Source organism: Acipenser ruthenus, chromosome 15, assembly GCF_902713425.1.
Source record: "Acipenser ruthenus chromosome 15, fAciRut3.2 maternal haplotype, whole genome shotgun sequence".
NCBI lineage: Eukaryota > Metazoa > Chordata > Actinopteri > Acipenseriformes > Acipenseridae > Acipenser > Acipenser ruthenus.
The window spans coordinates 20855762-20878600 of record NC_081203.1 but is presented as its reverse complement, the minus strand read 5'-3'; the positions used below and the strand labels follow the sequence as shown (position 1 = coordinate 20878600).

At 41.6% G+C, this 22839-nt stretch overlaps 1 protein-coding gene across 1 annotated transcript in view; it reads right to left on the bottom strand.

Annotated features, from left to right (window-relative positions):
* Window positions 1-22839, bottom strand: part of LOC117422305 (formin-1-like) — a 132985-nt gene that overhangs the window by 72052 nt on the left and 38094 nt on the right. The window contains 3 exon segments of the mRNA XM_058987413.1: window positions 3460-3762; window positions 3764-4164; window positions 17668-17729. Of these exon segments, the coding sequence (XP_058843396.1) occupies window positions 3460-3762; window positions 3764-4164; window positions 17668-17729 (766 nt within the window).

Sequence of the window (22839 nt, the reverse complement as noted above, 5' to 3'; positions counted from 1 at the left end):
GGTAATCTATGGTAATCTATGGTAAATGTAAAGTATAACCATTTATAAAGGTAGGGCCACCATGAGCAGCCAAAACAGCAATTACTTCCTCTAATACAATTCAAGCACCTACTATCAGCCAAAACTAAAAAATCTGTCTGACCTGCTGTCTTGCCCAGACTTGAAACAGAGAGATGCGACTTTTATACATTACAGAATATGTTATTTGCATAAGGAATTAATCTGTCTTGTGTGTTGTGCTATATACTGTATTTCAAGTGTTTTTATCCCTGTACATGAAGAGTTATAAATGGTCTAGAGATACACAAGCTATGGGATGCATGTCTGATTGTGCCTTTTGTTGAATACAAAGCAAAAACATGCCTCTTTTTCTTTTACATTGATGTTTATATTGAAAGCATCAAGCTTGTCTAAATGATGCCCCACTTGTTTTTGTATGAGGTGGGGTGTATTCAGGATACAGACTTTCCAATTATTGAACACAAGGGAGCATGTTACAAAGAGTTTAATCACCTCCTATTAATTGAAAGGAGAAGCAAAACTCAAACCAAACAGCTACTGAAAGGACTCTTGAGTTGTTTGATTCTCAACATAATATGAGTTAGAGACTAGAGTAATGCTTTGTATATAGGCCCCAAGAGGTCAAACCAAAGTTATAAAATTGTGGCATACATAAAAATACAAAAACACATTAAGTCATGACATGTTTTGAAATGTAAAAATCCCATGAAAGATTCTGGCATTTTACCCTCAAAATAGGCCATAATTCTCCCCCACACTTCTATTGTAACTTTCATTTACCAAAGTTTACATTGCAACCCGACTAATGTGGTAAACATTTCCACAACATCCTGTTCAGATGAAGAACTTGACCTGCTGCTTCTCATCCTTTCTGGCAGTAGAACTGAGACTTTCTCAAGATGGCTTCCCAGTATCAATTAATTGTAATTGTTCTGATTCTTGGCCCTGTTCAGGCCACTGAGTGTTTAAAAAAAAAAAACTGTTGTGAGTAATTGAAGAATTCTGGTTTTCTTTTGTTGCCAGGAAACAAGACGAACAAACACTGAGAATCACATGATCTGAGCCAGAGCAGTGAAGAGGTCAGGAGCTTAGCTCAAGACTAAGCCATAAAAAGAAGAAACCGGTCTGAAAGGGACATGACAGTGGATTCCCGGCTAGCTGGAAAAACCACAACCCCCAGACTGCAGTTGAGTCAGACATGAATCTGCACCCAGGCTAGTGCTGAATCGCACCTTGGAATGGTAACCTAGCAGACTACTGAAGTGTTCCATCCTGTGAGAGATCGGGGAAGATGATGGATGCAGAGGATTCTGAAAGGCAATCAGCTTGTACAAACACTGAAGGCAGGCAGTGAGTAAGCTGTATCAACCAGTGTGCAGCAGCTCAGAACTAGTTCCCTACTAGAGTCAATCAGATATGTATGAAATCGGTTAAGCATGATCCATGACTGAGCAGAGAGCAAATTGTCTGGCCACTAGACAAAGCAATTGAGACTCCCTTTTTGTTTGGAGGTAGCTACAAGTGTAGAGATGGGGGAGGTGGGTTTGGAAAATGAAACAATGGAGGGTAAGCAATTGGGTTCCATTTATAGGTTACTGGTTAATTCAGTGACTCCTCCCAGACTTAAATTGCAATTAGTTGAATTTATCAATGTCTCCATCGTAACCAAGGGGCACTATAATTATGGTGTCCTTAGCTAAAGCAGAAAGAGAATACCAGTGATCAGAACTGAAATCTATTCCCAGTCCAGATGATTCACTGGTATTCATAAACACTGGTGGACTACAGTACTTGTTGAATACAGTATTTAACAAGGACCACAAAGTGCAGATGGGGCATGTTGGCATGGCATTGATAAAAAATATATTTCCGTAATTTGTCACACAAACAAATTTAAACTGATTACATGCTTGTCAACTTCCACTGAAGCTGTAACATATCAAATGTACACAGAGTCTGAAGCCGTTTCCAGAAGTAGGAGCTCAGAGGAACGCTGAGGCTTGGTCTGCACTGCTTGCCGAGTCCTGATTGGCTCGTAACGCTGCGGACAGAGATTTCTACAAAATTCATTTTGCACTCATACCTGTAAACATCTAAAACTGTCAGGCTTTTGGTCAAATTTCTGCAATCTGATGGACATGATTGAACAGACTGCACCTTTGATAAATCAAACAATCATACTAAAGCATTTAAAATCCAATTTTTTTATGGAAAACTGTATTTATTGGATATGGCAGAACAATTTTACTATAAGAAGTATGGTCGCCTACGAACAAATTAGAAAGCATCAGATATTTCTTGTTTCTAAATGACTTATCTAGTCCTCGGCTATTCCACTGCAAACCAATTATGAACCCCCCTCTATGCCTTACCCTAGTCCATTTAGAATCCCCCCCCCCCCCCCAATAAGGTAACCTGGGGTCCATTCAGACCCCATGGTGCTTTAGTATCAGTTATTATGTGGATCTAGTGACTTGATTTTTGTTTCCTTTTAGGTAGTTGTCAGGCACCCATCCTGTTACACTATGCAAAGGATAATTCTAGTCCAGGTAGCCTGGTTGAATTTCCGAAATTGTTTTAGGTTTGGGGTCTGTATGGACCCCAGGCGTAGTGTATTGGGGGGCCCCACCTTCTCGCATGAATATCAGGCACCATAATAGCTAGCTTCAAGGCTTGTTTGAAAGTACAGAATTAGAGCTTTCCAATGATGTATCGAATGTTCTGAACAGACTTTCCAAAACGAAACTACAGCAAACCCAAACTAAGGCTTGAGTCATGTGACACGAGTCAGCTCCTAAGTTTCGTTTGTTGCCCATCAGTCGGTTGCTTCAACAGATAACGTTCTATTTTCAACGTAATTTAAAAGTGCAGGCTTTGCGCTTTCCAATGATGTCAGGCATGCCCGTATGTGTACTTTCTACCACCCCCTCATTCAGTGCTCCAGTGCTGTGACGCGCAGCAAATTGGTAGGTGTGTTCAAGTGCCTGTAACTCGAAAATGGAAAGAGGAACACAGTCGATTTACCAAATGAACGAGGAGGCTTGAGGCTTTCAAATGATATCTGACGTGCCTGTGACATGTTCCTAGAATAAACTACAGCGTCCAGAATACAGTGGTGCCTAGGAGACAGCTGTGCGCAATGGGTGTCTTATCTATTTTGTATAGCATAAACAACACATTATACTAAACGATGGCTAGAAGTAAAGGAAAAGCTAAATAAAGTGTTCATATACACATGTTCATTCATTCATTTACATTGTTGTTTCATTGCTGGGGTCCGGTTGGACCCCAAGTCACCAGGGAAGTCAGTTTTACGATATGCCCTTATGAGGGTTAATCATAAAAAACAGTTCCATTACTAAGTGAACCAAGAACGCCCAATATCCATTCTATACAGACCCTTCAAACATCATTAAGACTTTTAGTTCATCTACGTACCTGTTCTCTTTGAGCTGAACTCGAGTCCAATACAGCGGCTTCATGGGGCATGCTGGCTCTATCGCAGGTTTCCGGGGCCTTTTGTCAAGCATCTGGCTGAAAGCAAAGCCTCCTGGGGGAGGGGGTGGTGGCGGGGGTCCACAGCCGGGCATAGGGGGTGGAGGTGGGGGAGGGGGCCCGGCACCTGGTAAAGGAGGAGGGGGGGGAGGGCCGGAGCCTGGGAGAGGAGGGGGCGGAGGAGGCCTGCAACCAGGCAGTGGAGGAGGAGGAGGGGGCCCAGCACCTGGGAGTGGAGGGGGGGGGAGGAGGTGGAGGTGGAGGGGGCCCAGCACCTGGGAGTGGAGGGGGGGGAGGAGGGGGTGGCACTGGTCCTGAACCACCAGGTTCTGTCTTGCCCGCAAGACTCTTGTTTATAGACTCGAGGTCCAGCTTTTTAGGCACGGTTTGATTGCTTTGGATAGTCCTGGTCTCTTCCTCAGGGGTCTTGAGGAAGGTCTCCCTGTCTGTCTGGATGCACACGGTGCGGAAGGATTTTGGCGGCACGTCGTCTTCCGTGGAAACAGAGACCTCTTTGAGTTCTCCCCTGGCTTTATTACAGACATTGTTTTCCAAATCCTTTTTGAGTCCTTCAATTTTATCTTCGAGTTTCGCAATCGCTACAGCATGCTCCCCTCGTATTTCAAAGATCTGCAGTTCAAAGTTTTTCTGTGGAAGATAAAATATAACGTGACCCACCCAGCCATCCATGACACCCCCTTATAAGTTAATGAATTCTTCCCAGAGGGAGATAGGTTTTTGTTTTGTTTCCTTAAAGGGCCAGAAGCTCACTGTAATACAAGTGCAACTGGCACTTGACCCTGAGACATTGCTTCTTTGTGGCTTCTTCTCCACTATCAAGAGTCTTTCTCTCCAGAATGTGCGGCATGGCTCACTGGGCATGCAAGGTGCTATATATTATAGGGTTATTATGACTTTTTTTGTATTGGTTAATCTTCAGTTGTTTCAAATCCATTAAGTCTCCATGTTGTGTGATGCACTTAGTCAGGGAACATTACAATACAAATTTGATTTAAAATACTCTATTAAGAGCCTGCTTGTCATACAGCAGTGTGGAGTAGTGGTTAGGGCTCTGGACTCTTGACCGGAGGGTTGTGTGTTCAATCCCCAGTGGGGGACACTGCTGTTGTACCCTTGAGCAAGGTACTTTACCTAGATTGCTCCAGTAAAAACCCAACTGTATAAATGGGGAATTGTATGTAAAAATAATGTGATATCTGTATAATGTGAAATAATGTATAATGTGATATCTTATAACAATTGTAAGTCGCCCTGGATAAGGGCGTCTGCTAAGAAATAAATAAATTATCTATCTAGAGTTCTCATCTATATCTAGAGTTCTATATTTGCTCTGCAGCTCAAATGTATCTCCACGCTGTTTGAGGGGTACAGTACAGTGAACCCTGTCCAAGTGCGTCTGTGTTATATTACTCTGCACTGTTTTCAATACCCAGCACACTGGCCTTGCTACTGTCAGATTCTCTGTGAAATAGTTAATTAGCTGGATTTATTAAATTTTTTAGTTGCCAAAATAATTACCCTGGATTCTGATCAGAGGGCTTTGGTATGCGTGCAGCAAGAATCAAAGTTAAATTAAAGACTAGACAATGGTCTGGAGAAAAGACAATTTTGTAAAACATTTAGCACATGTTCTTCATTCTTTTGCGGTTTAAACACAATTTGAAAACATCAAAAATGTGCCAAATCCTTTGTATAGCTTTTAAGATGGTTATGTTAGTGAATGTTACTATCAAGTTTAATTTCTGAAGTCAGTCAGCCATGCACGCAACCCAAGTGAATGACAAATTACTTTAACTGCACAAGAGTTCATTTACACGGGAATGTAAGAACAAACGAAGCACAAACTACTGTCTCATTATCATTACCTACATGCAACATTGTTCATAAACCAGTGGGTATATTCTAATACCTGCTAATCTTGCTACACTCGACAGATGTCAAAATATAGAGACTGGGCAAAATATTATAAACAACTGCCACAACACTGTCAACAGGCCAATGGGGCTTTCATATTTGAGACGGTGATTTGTGCACACATCATAAATCAGTATGTAAGAGACAGACATATTGTTCATTAACACTTGAGTACTTGACAAGTATCCAGTCATAACAAGATGAAACAATGTACTGTGTATTAATAAATCAAATGTAATTACTCATGAGTCAGGATATCAGTATTTTAACCATTAAAAGTTGCTGTTGCTTCCTGGTATCAAATTGTGAAAAGGAGGTCAATTTTATTCTGATGGTCAGGCTGCAATTTGACCATTCACCATGCATTCTGGCTGAATATCACAAGAATGCCACCTGAATATCTTCTGCACTTCCTCTGAGTTCTGAAGTAATTCATTTTGAATTCAACCCTGTTAATTCATCACGATTTAAAAACATTTTGGTTCCTCTTTCCCCTCCATCCGTTCCTTTTATTCTTCCGGTTTATTCTTCAGTGATTCATATCCTCTTACTCGCCCACTGGGGGCATTGTGAGAAGTGTTAATTCGTGCACGAATGCATGTCTTATAAATGTGATGAATATCACTTCTGTTACAAAGAAACATTAAATGAATATGAGCAATTCAATCCACGTGAATTAACAGGGCTGAATTCAAAATGAATTACTTCAGAACTCACAGGAAGTGCATAAAATATTCAGGTGGTATTCAGTAGGAATTCATTATGAATTTACAGCCATTATTTGAAAGTGTTACCAGACAAGACATATGTCAATATTCACATATTTCTTGTTTCACAGTGAAAACTCACAGCTAGGTTATTTAAACGTATGGAGTGAATGATGACAGATAACATTAAAGGGACAACATCCACTCAAAAAAAAAAGACAATTGGTGGGATCTGCAGCTCAAAATCTACTTAACAAATGAGCTGCTGAATCTCTTCCAGCTCCCACTTTCATTGACGAAGCACACAGGCTAAACTATTGTGCATGCTTCTTGTTAGGAACCGAGGTTTGACTTATCTTGTCTGAGTGATTCGTTAAACAAACAACTCTTAAAAAGGTCAGCCTGAATTCTTCCAAGTCCATGCTGGGAAGCACTGCTTAAAAGGACACTGTCGCACAGCGGTGAAGCCAGAGCATTTCAACTAGATACCTTCCCCTTACATGAGCATCACCCAGAGCTTCGAGCACACAATCACGGAATACCTAAATTGCCTGGCCTCTGTATTAGGACTTGTACCTAATATCGAGTTAGGCCAACGTTTGCCCTGATCACAGTTTTGACACTACGTGGCATAGACTCCACAAGGTGTTGGAAGGTGTCTTGAGGGATCTCTAACTGTCTTTTCTCTCTGTCCGTCCGTAGCTGTTTGCGGCCACAGCTGTATCTCTAGCAGAAATTCTACCATCATGAGTCCTTGTCACAGTGACCATTACTACATGAGAGCCTATCTGCTGCTCTGAAGTGAAACATGTCGAATAGAGTGTCTATAAGTTCTCAATTGGCACCTTGTGGTGTAGGATACTTGGCCAATTAGGTCAATTTAATACAGTGGATCTCAATGCTATGTAGTTGAAGAACCTTCCAGAAGCATGGTGTGTCTTGGTACTTTTCTTCTCTGTAATATTTCTCTACGGCACTGCATTATGAAAACAGAAGTGTGGAAGGGTAGCCGGACGGTCCAGTAAAGCAGCAGGAATAACACATTAAGAATGTGGTTTTAAGCGCTGGTTTGCACACTCTTATTGAGAAAGAATAATAGAATAAACAATAAGCAGCTGACCAGCTCAGGGCTTCCGCCTATAAGCGTGTGCCTCACAATCTTTCCTGTCTCTTATGTTCCTCCCTGAAATCCTACAACCTGATTTTGGAAAACCCTAGTCTTATATTCCAACCAGGTAGACTCAATCCATAATTGCCTGTCCAATCACAGGCCCCAGATTTCCTCACATTCCTAACATTCTCATGCAAGGAAAGCGGAGGCCCAGGACAGGCAATTACCTCATTTAGTGCAGGGGTTTTCTATCCTGTCACAGGCAGCAATAGCATATTCTTGTCTAAATTATTTCCCTTCAAATGAATATATGAGTACCGCTATGTAACTTAGCGAGAATCTCTCTGATTCTAGAATCTCATTATTCAATCTTCCACTGAAATGTTCTCAATAGGCTAGTCTCAATCGTCATGGGAATCTGGGAAACCTGTATTTGTATTGGGGCGTGTTTGAATCGTGAATCATTAGCCTGTAGCCCTGGTTGCTAGGAACCATGGGAGATGTAATAATGGTCTCTTAGGACACACAGCCCTCCTATTTACATAGAGGCTTGGTGGTCCAGTGGTTAAAGAAAGATGCTGTTACTAGGAGGTTCCAGGTTCAATCCTAGCTCAGCCACTGACTCACTGTGTGTTACCCTGAGCAAGTCATTTAACCTCCTTGTGCTCCATCCTTTGGATGAGACGTAAAAGTAAGTGACTCTTCAGCAGCAATTGTGATGCATAGTTCACACCCAAGTCTCTGTAAGTTGCTTTGGATAAAAGCATCTGCTAAATGACTAAATAATAATGATGGGAGATAGGGTTCCTAAACATTACAGGTAATTCTGTATAGGGTTTCAGTTGTATTGGTCTGCTTGAAATGATCAGTAAAAAAAAAAAAAACACCATTTGGAATAAAGTCATACTGTTTTTCTAAAAGAACTGAAGACTTAAAATGTTTTTTTGGCAGAATAGCTGTGTTATATCACAGACATCAATACAAAAAATAATACAAACACAAACCTTTGTCAGCTTGTAAATAGAAAATAATAAAATATTTTTAATAAAAGAGTTAAATAAAAAAAATACATGTTATTTTAATTATCATCATTTAACAACGGTCATTAATCTAAATCCATTATCTGCCCAATATCTTGGAAGAGGATTAGCATTGCTAATGCACTGCTGGTCAGTATGATCACAGTTAAAAGGTTTCTGACAGAGATCAGACTACTTTCTCAGAAGTGGATGTACGCACAGAGGCGCTGCAATAATAGTACAGTAAGAAACGCATCCAAATGACGTCCGCTGCCACAAAGAGAGTTTATTTATTGGAGTATGGGTTCCAAACAGGAGAAACACTCGAAAGTAAACATCTGTTACTAACGTAGCTAGGAAGTTGAACAGACAAGATGCTGAATAAATACTGTAGTCAGAGAGCATGTTGGGTTAGGGGTTCACTGCTGGATGAATACTGTAGTCAGAGAGTCTGCTGGTTGAGGGTTTGACTGCTGGATGAATACTGTAGTCAGAGAGTCTACTGGTTGAGGGGGTCACTGGCTCCTCGTCTGCTTGGGACGAGTTGGAAGACACGTCCCTAGTTTCCATCAGTCTAGTCAACACATTTTTAAAACCTAATCTCTTATCAAATAATGACAATGCATTTGCTCTGTTCTGAGAGGCAATAGTAACACAATCGCTGCATCAGTTTCATCTGTGCATGTTCAAATTTCATGTTTCAAAATGTATATATTTATCCTGGCACGAAATAACCTTATAAAATCAATGACAAAAAGAGACATATTCTACATTTGCACAGAGCAATTCCAACAGTAGCATAGGTTCTTTACAGCTCAAGAACTGTGTCAACTTAGTTTAATTCCTTTTTATCTAGGAAAATAGAAATGCATTAAATAATCATCGTATATGTTTCTTGCAGTCTTCAATATAGAAGAGCGAGCCTTCGGCTTGCCAATGTATCATTCTAGAAGACCATCCCTAAAATTTTGACAGTCAATAATGCTAAATTTAGAAATACTAAAAGAAACTTCAATGACAAACGTTTCAACTACAAGTCTTTCAATGTCTTTCGAAGATAAAGGCAGCACAGTTTTTTAGAAAAGAGGCATCCACAAAGATTTCCAATGACCAATTTTTTATTGTATTTGACAAGTGCCCATGCCCGTGATGGAACATAACATACTTTGGCCCACGGCCTTGTCCATTAGAGCTCAATAGCCGTCCCATGTGCTGGCTGAACTGAGATGTAATGACTACCGATTGATGACAGCTATAGCCAGCGAGCAGGACAAGTGGCACTTTGGGCCAGCTGCCTCCGCCCTATGAGCTGGCTGAACTGTGATGTAATGACTATTGATTGATGACAGCTGTAGAGCAGGGGAGAAGGAGGACTAAACAAAGAAACGACAAGGAAGCATAGGCGACAGGCTATATATAGGAACAGCTTGATTATGTATGTGATTAGAGGGATGAGCCTCCGTTCAGAAACACAAGTTTTCAATTAAAAACATGTTTTAATTGCAGTCAACAAATCAATACACTGAAGGATTAAAGTATTAGTGAAGTAGTACAGTCAGTAGGCTTTTCGTGAACCGTAGATTTTATTTGCTAACCAAAAATAATGAATGATCTTTTTGAGTATGCACTGTAGCTGACAGGTACATCTACAGCTATGGCCAAAAGGTTACATCACCTAGAATTTTAGGATTGAGACATAATAATAAAAAAAAATAACTATATGAACATTAATTTAGATATTTTATTTAACATCATGTAATCAAGGAAAGTCTACTGGAAGCCATGATAGACATCGAAAATGTCACATTTTAAAATTGTTGTCAGTTTTTCGTTAAGTATATGGAAAACTATAAAGCGATATGTTAATGTAACATTATTCAGCAGGTTTCATTCAACTTTATGAAGAACAACTTTTGGCCATAGTTGTACATGAGAGTTTTATAAATGATAGGTTCTTTGGGGACTTCAGTTTTGTGGGTGTTCATCTGTCTTGACAGCTTCATGTCAGCAATGTTGACAAACACGACCCACAGTGCAAGACAGCTTCACTTTGTAGTGTGTACCAAAACCCAACTCGCTCTGCCACAGAAACCACTACAAAGTAAGGACAGTGACTTTCTTTGTTGTTTTGGTTTTTTAAATATACTTTAAATATTGATACAATTTAGCTCGTAAAGTACACACTCTGATTTCCAGAAGGCCTTAGGACATCTAGACAAGAGTTTATAGCTACCCAAAGGATCTGTAACGCGAGAAAAACAGACAGCTGCGTTTACCGTCTGTTCAGAAGCACAGGAAGTTCAGATACTCCCTGATAATCATTATGAAAAACTGTCAAGAATGGCTTCATATATAAGGTACAGCTATGTTATAAAGCTAAAAGAACTAAAAATAAATTTGACTCCCTCCCTGTGTTAGCTACTGCTACAGATCCCCAACATATAACTATTTTTAAATGTCTATTTTAAAATGAACCTACAACGATAATACAAACTGCAAAATACAGTAACAGTTAAGCATGATTTTATTTATCATTAAAAGAACAAACACAACTGCCCTCATTTTTAAAATCGTGTGTGATGCACTGCTGTTACAGATCTGAACCCTGAATGTGAGATGAGCTGCAGTTAAAAGCTCTGTACTCATGACTGCTTCATGCCCAGCCTCCACCCTGTTACATTTAGACCACACCAGCAATGCTACCAAACTTGTAAATGCTTCTTAAGTGATCTTCACGCTACCGCACCAGGTGCAGACCTTGTTTGAATGTGAGCTGTCTTTACAGATACAAATGTAAACTAATGCTGCTAAACTGACTAAAACACTGAAATGCAAAAGTATCATATGAAAATAAAGTGTAAGGAGAGAACAAAAGTGAACCTGACTAACCTGCAAAAAAAAAATACAAAAAAACTCTGCCAAAGTGAAAGGGATACAACTGACACAGGCACCCTAATAGAAAACACCTTACTACCTGGTTCAAAAACGTGTAAAATAAGCCTGGAGTCTTAATTTATGAAGCTGAATTTTAGATGCTTCTGTGAGCAGGTCAGTCAATATTTTTAATTTGAGTTCAGTTGGTCCGTTTACTTTGTTGCTGCTTTCAGTTGGTACAGTGATTGAATTCAAGTGTACAGGCATAATTCATACGAGTCGTACGTAAAACATAAGAGTCATAGCAGCGGATTATAATAAACCACTAAACAAGAATTGTGCTTATGCTTGCTGGGGGGGATTCCAACGGGCCTGGTCCTAAAACCCTGGCATCAACAAGGAGCATGGTTCTGTAACAGTGAAAAGGAAGATCATAAAGGTAAAGAAGCAAGTTAGAATGAGTACTCACGAGAAGAATCACTGTTCAATGGTGTTCCAGTTACATAGTAAAACAGCACTGAGGCTGTTTTTCTCTTCTTAGTAAAGATAAATCACACAGCAACCACTATACTGTACTTCTGAAAACCCACACATGATGCTTAATGCTCTGGATAATCAAACTTAATGTATCATTAAATACCTGTGGTTTCCATTCCACTTTATAGCAAGGGTAGGTCTTCAAACACCATAAAAGTAATATTATCCAGGCTGCGGGTAAGAAGTAGTCTACAGCGTTCCCAAATGTTTCAAACTCCATCTTTACTAAAGCCTGACAACCTCACAGCTCTGTGACAAAAGTCAAATAATGGCATTTTTGCCAACAGCAATCAGACCACACATACTGCAATTCCTTCATAATGTCTTTATGTTCAGAACACCTTGCATACACAACCAAGTGGGAGATGGTATTCTGTTTAGGGTGTACAAACTTCAACACTTTCAATTGGTTTCACAGACCCTGATTAGCATTAGTCTTGGACTTCCCAATTTTACTTAAAATAACATTAGTTATTTCAATCGTGGTCTGTGAAACCAGCCATTTAACTATTAAGTGATTCAGCTAGCCCATCATTGAAAAGCTTAATGTTGCTACTCTGCAGGAATACAATTGGTAAAAGTTGGTATATTTTACTTATACTGCTCCTGTATGTGGTTATCGGGTAGAACCTTATAGAAAATTATCACAGTAAATTAGCAAGTTTATTTTGCAGTTTCCCCATGGCTATACAGTGTATTTAACAAACTTTACCATGGTTTGTTAGGTATTTAAAATGCTTTACAATACCTCTCTGTGCTTCACAGTACTTACATTCGCTTTACCATGCCTTCACTATGCTTTATTTCATTTTGCTATGCTTTTACTATGGGAAACTTTTATGAGAGAATACAAGCTGCTTCAGAAATAACAGACAAAAAGAACCTGAAACAGGGTTCCGAAGACAATAGCAGAAGAAAGCACAGGGTTTTTCTCAAGAGAAAAGAGAGAATCTCATTTTTTGCAGGATGCAAAGCTTCCATGGCAACAATTACGTCACACGGAACACAGTGACGACAACTCTAGCGCACTGGATCCATAGAGCCTCTGCTTAATGAATGCTGGGCTGCAACAGCCTTTATTAAAATACTTTAATGAATAATACAAGTAGGGAAGGTTGTACTGAGTTTGCTGTTGAAGCAGCAATGGAAAGGACACTTACTAACTAGCCATTGTTGTGTTTTCTTCACTAAACCTCTTCACCTACCTGACCTAAAGGAGACACAGAAAGTGGACACAGACAGAAGGAAAGACCGGATACAACACAATGTGAGAGAGTTATTAATGTTCGACACATTCATTCATTTGTAATGGATTGCCACCGCAAACTGCACTTCCGTCGACCTAAAACCGCACACTTCACAATTATATTCCTTATCAATTCAAACAGCTGAATACAATTACAATATTGACATTGCAACTGTGCTGCTGCTGCTTTGCCTTTGAGTCTGTAATGAATAGATTGTCACTGTTTTAGCCGTCTAGTCGACTAGTTGACTATTTGGTGCTACCCCTACTTCCAGATCACGTAGGTGTGTACCTGGTTTAGGATTAACAGCTGCGTTGTGAGGACAAAGAAGGGTGGGTTAAGTCAACGTGAGGCAGACCAATTAGAAAGAAGACGTTACTGTTGTTCCTTAAACAGAATGTAGTCTTTGATATTTTTTTCTTAAACAAATACGTCAGCGACATGCATCCCCGACCACAGCTGGAAATACAAATTTAGAGCTATCAGTAACATGTAAAAGCATATAAACCATGATACCCTGTGCTGAAGAATGTTCAAACCAAGCTACTTCACAATTGAATAAGTGCTTCAGTAGATATGACACGAAACTTAAACATGAAATATGGACAGATTACGTCCTTATATAGCCATATCATGACTCAATAACTTTGTCAAAGACAAAGAGGTTTTATCAGAACTGGACAAAGGGGTTCTATAGATTAATGGAAATATAACTGCGTGACTCACAGACAGACAGCTTCCTAGATTACACTGCACTCAACAACTGAATGCGGCTCTTATCAAGTTTCATCACAAATGAACAAGCGATTCTCTAGATATATATGCAAAACTGTAGCGTGGCATGCGCTGCAAATGTAACAGGCAGTGTTGTGTGACACACTGCCGTTACAGATTCTGTCCTGTGGGTGAGTTGAGATGAGGTTAAAAGCTCTATAACCACAAATGCATAGTGATTAAGATGCTCACTTGCGGTGTGGGAGGTCGCCAGTTTGCACCCAACCCTGTTACACTGATGCCGTGACCTAGATCTCACTGAGGTTAATGCACAGCTTTTGTCTACATGTACATTTTACCCATCGATTAGTTATATTGACAATACTTGAGACTCAAACGTGAACTTTCAGCACTACCCGAATATGCAAAACTAAGCAGACACTAGAGATATTAAGAGAGTTAGAAACATCCTTCTGCTTTAGTGTTTAGTGACATCTAGTGAGTTCCACACACAATTACAAGAAACAAAAAACTGTAAACAACTAGGTCTAGGCATTCCCAGCGCTCTGCATGATTGCACATCATTGCATAGTATAAGATTGGAGGATTGCCAGTGTTTGTTGTCAGGAAAACCTCTGGCACATGTGTTTTTGACTATGTCAAAGCTTAGCTATTTTACACAATTCCTGGGCATTAGGGTTAAAATGTAAAATTGTCAAACAATCTCAGTTTTGATTACTACATACTGTAATTATTCCACATCTATATTTGAATCGGAGCCCAGATTTTTCGTTCAGTCCAGCAGGCTGCCTTATAATCCTAAACTATCCACCTGATCTATTACCTAATTTTATAAAGAGCTGAATATCACAAAGGGAAACATGCTTGAAGAATGCATGCGTGTGTTTCTCTCATACTGTGGAATGCCTCTATTACAATGGAGAGCCGGTTCTAATAAAGACATGTTCAGATTAAAAATGAGTGGTCTTAATAATGATTCATACAGAACTTTAAAAACAAGTATAGATTACACTGTATAAGAAAGTAAGTCAGCTAGACAAAGTTTTGTCAAGTTCCTTCATCTGCGTATGATTTGACCCTGGCACAGCACGGTTGTCTTTTGATTATTCTAGTGATAATAGTTAAACAAAATTTAATTTGAAAAAATGTGATTCTTGTACTGAAACAGATGTTGCTTTAACTAGCAGGTAATGTCTGTTTTCCCTAATATTGCCTTTTTTCTCTATTCCGGATTATGTGGAGTGCTATAGCTCCCCCCTATGGCTCAGGGTGTGTAGGTGCTAAGTTAAATGTTCTTTGCTTTTCTTATGTTATGTATGGAGTTAAGCACTATCAGCTGACTTTTATTTATAGTGTATACAATACTTTTTTTTATTCCCCTTTAGAGCTCTGAATTAAACACACTTCTCTTTATCTTAATCTATCTGTAAAGGTTAAGCATGTTTTTCTTTACACTGGCATGCAATTCTTTTGCAGAGTTTAGTGACAAAATAAAGACATTCAGAAATAAAATTGGGCAGAGAGTAATGTAATCCCTCATTAACATGCAAAATGGTTTCTAGCTAAGAAGGTTATTGTACAGGGTGGTTCTACTGCAATGTTGCTGTTGTGGATACAAACGCTTCACCACCACCAGGATGCTATAGACCATAGGGGAGTTTTTTAATACTTTTTTTTATACTATTTTATTAGAATAATTCTGTATTCTAATAAAAACAGGGCGTTGCCAGGCGTTGTTTTGTAATTATGTGCTTGTGAAGAGCTAAGGGATTAATGGGCTTCAATTAGGTATGCTGCAGTGCCAATGCACCTCAATAATTCTGACCAAGTAAAAACAAGGAATCTGAGTTTTGCTTTCTTCTCTCCTCTTGCTTTTAGGTTAAAGTGCAATAATGTGGACCACGCCACGCTGAGTCATGCATGTATTATTTAGATGTGGCATTTTAATCCGTTTTTAAAATGAAATGGATAACACACTGAATTTGATAAATCAGCCTTGCTTTCCACACAAAGCTCCAGTTATCACAGCTGACAGAGTTCTTCTTAAGGTTAAAGCTGAACCATGGTGGCTCAGATCTTAAAAAAAACAGATTAAAAACAAGTATTTTTTTCAATTTAGCACATAAAGCTGATGCATGAAACATCAGATTGTGGCCGTTGATCTAGATGTACAGATGTTTTGTAGTTAATTTAGTTCAATCAAATCAGCACAGTGAATAACTACGTATATAGTTTGAGATCTGAATTTACAAATGACTTGAAGGTCTAAGTGTTGGAAACACATTCACAGCACAACCTTATCGACGTTTGTTAAAAAAAGCATGAGAGAAAGCAAAGCAAACTAATAAAGCATTGTGAAGGCAAGCATGTCAAATCAAATATAGCTAAAACTTACAATGGACCATGGTAAAGCATGGAGAAGAATAGGAGAAGGACTGCAGGGATACTGCACACATTCAGCATTCATATCTTTTATGAACAAAAAGTTCAACAGAATTTGGTTATCGAAAGAAACAGATAGCAATAGGATTTTTTTTTTATTAAGCATTACTCTTCAGTTATTGTAGTATGTGAACAGTGTAAGGATGAAGTGTTTTCCATTCACAGAATTCAGTCTGCACACATAAATGCTGTTGTAATTCATAACAAACAGAGCTGAGACAGTTTTTTGTGATTTTCCGATTGCGTATATAGAATGCTACAAAAAAGCTTTTCCTTTTAGTTTCCTTTTAGTGACAACTGTGCTCTCATAATTTTAACTTTTTTTTTTTTTTTTAATTTATTTATTTATTTATTTTTAAATTTAGTCGTCGCCAATTATTTTTACCCCGGTTTTCACCCCAATTTAGCATGCCCAATTATTATCTGTATCCCTGGCTCACCGCTCGCAACCCCCCCCCCCGCCAACTCGGGAAACGGAGGCTGGAACACGCGTCCTCCTAAACGTGCTCCTTCCAAGCCGTCATTTTTCGCACTGCAGATCCACAGCAATGCCACCAGACCTATATAGTGCCGGAGGACAACACAGATCTGGCGGCTCCGCTGCAGAGCCACAGGCGCCCTATCGGCCACAGGGGTCGCTGATGCGCGGTGAGCCGTGGATTCCCCTGCCGACCTAAGCCCTCCCTACCCGGGCAGCGCTCAGCCAATTGTGCGCCGCCCCCTAGGAACTCTCGGTCACGGTCAGCTGTGACATAGCCTGGATTCGAACCTGCGATCTCCAGGCTATAGGGCACATCCTGCGAGGAGCGCCTTTACTGGATGTGCCACTCGGGAGCCCCATCATAATTTTAACTTTTGATGTTTAGAAGTCATAGATTTTCTGATTTCAGCTAGTAAACTGTTGAATGTTAAATTCTTCCTGTTTAACATTTAAGGAAGTACAAATAAGTGGCGCTGACCCCAGGAATGAAATACAGTTGTTTGTGTAGGACTATTATGTTTCAAGTGGCCCTACAGTATTATCCTGCCTGTAGCATCCACAGATAGCAATTAAACAGAACTGTAAGGCTATGTATTACTAAAAGCATGAGTCTGCATCGTTGTCCTGTTAAACAGATACATATCATTAAACTGCATGATAATCACCTGCTGTGAACAAGATACAATCAATTAACATGCATAAGAAACATTTCTAAAACATGCGCTTTTCAATCAGCAACACACATTGATTACTATAAGCTAGAACTTCAAAGATACCCCCAGCTAAGACTAGTAAGTTTTTCTTTAAAGAACAAGTTAAAAGCCACATCATTCAGCATTCAGCTGTGACTAAATGACGGAAATTCTTTTGGCAGGGACTTCATGACTGCCTCTTCATAATCAATGAAGGTTTTGGGAACAAGTCCATGAATATATTTTCAACAGCAATAGAATACATTATAATGGTATCCACGTGACAAATTAGAGGCACAGGTGCATTTACAAAGAAACACCAAGATCACTTAAGACCTAAAACTTATCATTTGGTACTTTTTTTTACTTACTTGTAAGTTTTCGACTTCTTCTTTACTTTCTCTCTTTAGGTGAAGAATGGCAGCTTGATGTTCTGTGATAATAAAAATACATTATTTCTTAACATCAAGCATGCATTATTGTACAGTGTTTCACAAGGTGCAATTACTGTATTTGGCCACAATGTGGCGACAAGTGCAAAGTATTCTGTTTTTTTTTGTTTGTTTTGTTTGTTTTGTTCATGGTCCTGCGCTTTCATGCTAACCATCATTGCCTTTTAAAAGGAACCTGGAGCATGTTGTTCCCTGTGGAAAGTGCCAGTTTGGAATTACTTTGTGGCACTGATAAAGGGAAAGTGACATCAGCAGAAAGCTCCACCTCTACCTGTTCTGCACCAGAGGGTGTTCCCCGGTGTATCTGAGCATTCCTACCTTGTGCCAATGGTATCGAAGTACACAGCACAGCTTTCAGAAGACAGTCTATTCTACAGTATATACATTGTGATGAACCTGGAGAAGGGATGGAGGAATGTGTTGTGTTGCACCAGTGCACCATGGGAAGCAAACACCAGCGTGGGAATAGGGGTACCACTAGTACATCACATGTCCACTGGGGGCCTATAAGATGACATCTAGCAGAAACTACCTGACTGGCTGGTACCCCTATACACCACCATGGAAACCAAAAGTCCCGTACACAAGTATTTTCAATACTTTGCTTAGTAAGCTACTCCTTTAGCCTCATCAAACTGTTTTTTTTTCAGTATTTGGTTTGTTTTTCTTTGTTGGTATAATTTGTGTAAGAACACTTTTCTCATGAATTGATCAAGCCTCATTAATTGATCTGTACATCAACATATTGAATATGTGAATATGATCAAAATGAACTATACTCAGTTTAGATGTATGTATCTGTCACAAAGACGGCCAGAGTGGGTGGCGTCAGACCAGAAAAGGAATACACAGAGACGGTGGTTGTGATGATGAGCCGAGTGCAATGGCTGCACTCAGCGTTTAATAACAAATAAAAGGGTTGTAAACAGCACAAAACAGGACACGGCACTTGCGCCAAAATAAACAGACATACAAAACGACTAACACTAAACACACGGTGCACGGACAGACAAACAAACACGGTGAGTACAAACACTTTACGTTTACGATTTTACTACTACTTATTCCTCTCTCTCTCTCTCTCTCTCTCTCACCCGTTCTCCTCTTCCGAACACCCAACCACAAGTGACTAAAACGTGCATCTATATATACTGTTGTGCTGGGATTCAATTACTAATTAATTACTCACTTGAATCCCAGCACGTGAATTCATTACGTGCAACCCCGTGCCACACATTATACACATTTTATCTGCACGTGAAGTGATGTGCCATCCTCGTGCCTAAATATAATTATACACTTTAAACACACATGAAACACAGACCCGTTTATATCCCGTGTACCAATCTATACACCAACATTAACATACGCACCCATACATACATACACAGAACACACAAATGCACACAGGGGCGGGGCACTTTGCCACATATACCCCCCCTTGTGCGCAGCACACATGGCCTCAACGGCCACCTCCCCCCTTAAATACCCAGCAGTCCAGGCCAAAGTCTCGGGCTGGGAAGGGAGGCTTCAGTGGGCCCATGGCTGGAAATGCTGTCAGCTCCCCTGCCGGTAGTGGCACGGCTGACAGCATGCTGGTCCCGTCCTGCAGCGAAAAAGCTGCGGGGGCAGGTGGTCCCCCGACCTCCCCCTTCTTCATAGCCGGCAGCTCCCTCCTGTGGGGCTCCGGCCACAAGAACTCCTGCAGCGAAACTGCTGCTGGGGAAAGTGGTCTCCAGACCTCCTCCCCCTTCTTCGTGGCCGGCAGCTCCCCTTTCTGGGGCTCCGGCCACCGTACTCCCTGCGGAGGTACGGGCAGCAGAGGCAGCTCCTGCTCCTCTGCTCCGGGCGGTGGCGGAGGCAGAGGCAGCTCCAGCTCCTCTGCTCCTGGCGGTGGTGGAGGCAGAGGCAGCTCCAGCTCCTCTGCTCCTGGCGGTGGTGGAGGCAGAGGCAGCTCCAGCTCCTCTGCTCCTTGCGGTGGTGGTGGCGGAGGCAGAGGCAGCTCCTGCTCCTCTGCTCCTTGCGGTGGTGGTGGCGGAGGCAGAGGCAGCTCCTGCTCCTCTGCTCCTTGCGGTGGTGGTGGCGGAGGCAGAGGCAGCTCCTGCTCCTCTGCTCCTTGCGGTGGTGGTGGCGGAGGCAGAGGCAGCTCCTGCTCCTCTGCTCCTGGAGGTGGTGGAGGCAGAGGCAGCTCCTGCTCCTCTGCTCCTGGAGGTGGTGGAGGCAGAGGCAGCTCCAGCTCCTCTGCTCCTGGCGGTGCTGGCTCCCTCTGCTGTGGCGGCTGGGCATGTGCGCGCCGTGCTGCCTTCAGCAGCATAGCGAGAGGCTGCTGGGGGACACCAGCATCCTGCCCTTCTCCCCCCCAAAAATTTTCAGGGGGTTGAGCCTGTAACCCCTCCCCTTCCGGCTCTTGGGGCTGAACCAGCAGGCATTTTCCCTCTGCTGGTGGCTTGGGTCCCAGGGCTGTGGAAGCCCCGACTTGCCTCCCTTTGGGCTGTGGACGCACCGACTCCTCCCTTTTGGGCTGTGGACGCACCGACTCCTCCCTTTTGGGCTGTGGACGCACCGACTCCTCCCTTTTGGGCTGTGGACGCACCGACTCCCCCCTCTTGGGCTGTGGACGTTCGGGCTCCCCCCACTCAGGCGTAGGACGTTCGGGCTCCTCCCACTCAGGCGTAGGACGTTCGGGCTCCTCCCACTCAGGCGTAGGACGTTCGGGCTCCTCCCACTCAGGCGTAGGACGTTCAGGCTCCTCCCATTTGGGCTGTGAAGGCAAAACCAGCAGGCATTCACCCTCTGCTGGTGGAGATGGGGACAGCAGGTACTCACCCTCTGCTGGTGGAGATGGGGACAGCAGGTACTCCTCTGCTGGTGGTCCTGCTACCTGGGCTGCTGTTCCATTTATGGTTGCCTCCAGGTAGCTGAGGACAAACTCCACACCTTCCTCCAAGGTGTTTGGGGTGTGTTCCTCCTGATAGGCCTCCCATCTCTCACTGTCCATCATCCACAGGGCCCGGACGACTATGGGCAGAGACTGGGCCTCCAGCCCAGCATTCTCTAGGAACCAGCCCCGCAGTTTGATGGCGTCTTCTGCCATTGACTTTTTTTTTTTTTTTTTTTTTTTTTTAATCCAGACCCCTCCAGTCTCTCCGGAGGCGTGGGTTCAAATCCCACCGCTGCCACCACGTGTCACAAAGACGGCCAGAGTGGGTGGCGTCAGACCAGAAAAGGAATACACAGAGACGGTGGTTGTGATGATGAGCCGAGTGCAATGGCTGCACTCAGCGTTTAATAACAAATAAAAGGGTTGTAAACAGCACAAAACAGGACACGGCACTTGCGCCAAAATAAACAGACATACAAAACGACTAACACTAAACACACGGTGCACGGACAGACAAACAAACACGGTGAGTACAAACACTTTACGTTTACGATTTTACTACTACTTATTCCTCTCTCTCTCTCTCTCTCTCTCACCCGTTCTCCTCTTCCGAACACCCAACCACAAGTGACTAAAACGTGCATCTATATATACTGTTGTGCTGGGATTCAATTACTAATTAATTACTCACTTGAATCCCAGCACGTGAATTCATTACGTGCAACCCCGTGCCACACATTATACACATTTTATCTGCACGTGAAGTGATGTGCCATCCTCGTGCCTAAATATAATTATACACTTTAAACACACATGAAACACAGACCCGTTTATATCCCGTGTACCAATCTATACACCAACATTAACATACGCACCCATACATACATACACAGAACACACAAATGCACACAGGGGCGGGGCACTTTGCCACAGTATCCCATCTATTTTACACTGCTCTCAGACTAATGTACTAAACAGTAGAACACACGGCACACCCTGTGCTTGATAGTCTTACTATGCAGTGCTAACTGGGAACACAGTACAGGTTTAACCAGATTGGGTTAACCTGTCTACAGCTCTAAACCCTGCTTCTAGCAGCAAGCCTGTCTGCTGTGATATCTGAATGGCGAGAGACTGATAGCACCTCACTAGGTGTGGTGACACAGCAGTACAGGCCCGAATACAAGGCAGTGGCTGTGCCACTTTGTCTCTGTGACATCCAGGTTGGCTATATTCTATACCCTCTGGTTCAAATGTGTTCTGTGATTCCAAGGGTTCACCTAAAAAATAAAAAAGCAGCAAAGCAGCAAGAGGCATGTGAGAAAGCAGTTATGCTCATGAGAGGGAAGGATGGTATGAACACATGCACACACAAGGCAGGTACACAACCATGCCTCCTGGGCCCAGTTAGTGGAAAAAATGATGTAATAGTTCAATTAAAAATGAATATCCACGCCTGCTCTGTTTGTTGTATTTACAAATGAAACGTCTTGCACAGCACTGTCTACACTTTGCAGCACTGAGCTACTTTATTTAGCAGCCACATGATGCTCTTTCCACTGTGTTACAGTATGTATAAAAAGGAGCCATGTTGGGAATCTGATATATATTCCATTAACAACTAGCATTCACAAAGAGATACAAGGCATCAGGACATGAACATGATCATACTTCTCAAGGAGCAGGAGTCTACTGCTAGTATTTCCATGCTGGAGGATACGAAGAAATGTTTTTTGCCCTAACTTCAAACACAATCAGGTAAAGATAAAACTATTGGACAATGTAAAATGTACAACTCAAATAACTGATGAACATATGAACTAAAATCTAGTCTAGACTACAAGATTAGGCTTCACAAAACCCATTTTATACCACATGTAGGCAAGTTATTCCCTATTCACTTTTCAGTAATTGAAAGCACCTCATCTTGATTAACAGTGCATCTTTTTCCTTGGGGAGAGTCCAGGTCTCATAATGATCTGCTGTGTATTTGACCAGAAACTCTTCCTATGGCCTGAATCCTAGAGTGCAAATTAGCCTAATCCCTTCTCAGAAGCAACTCCCCAGTGAGAAAGGTTTAGCTGCACTGCACACTTTTCCATTTCACTAGCAGGACTAGTAGCAACTATGCATACCACTAAAGGTCTTACTGCAAAATGAAAATTGAAAGATTTGCATACCTAACATATCTATCATGTAGGTTTACTTTC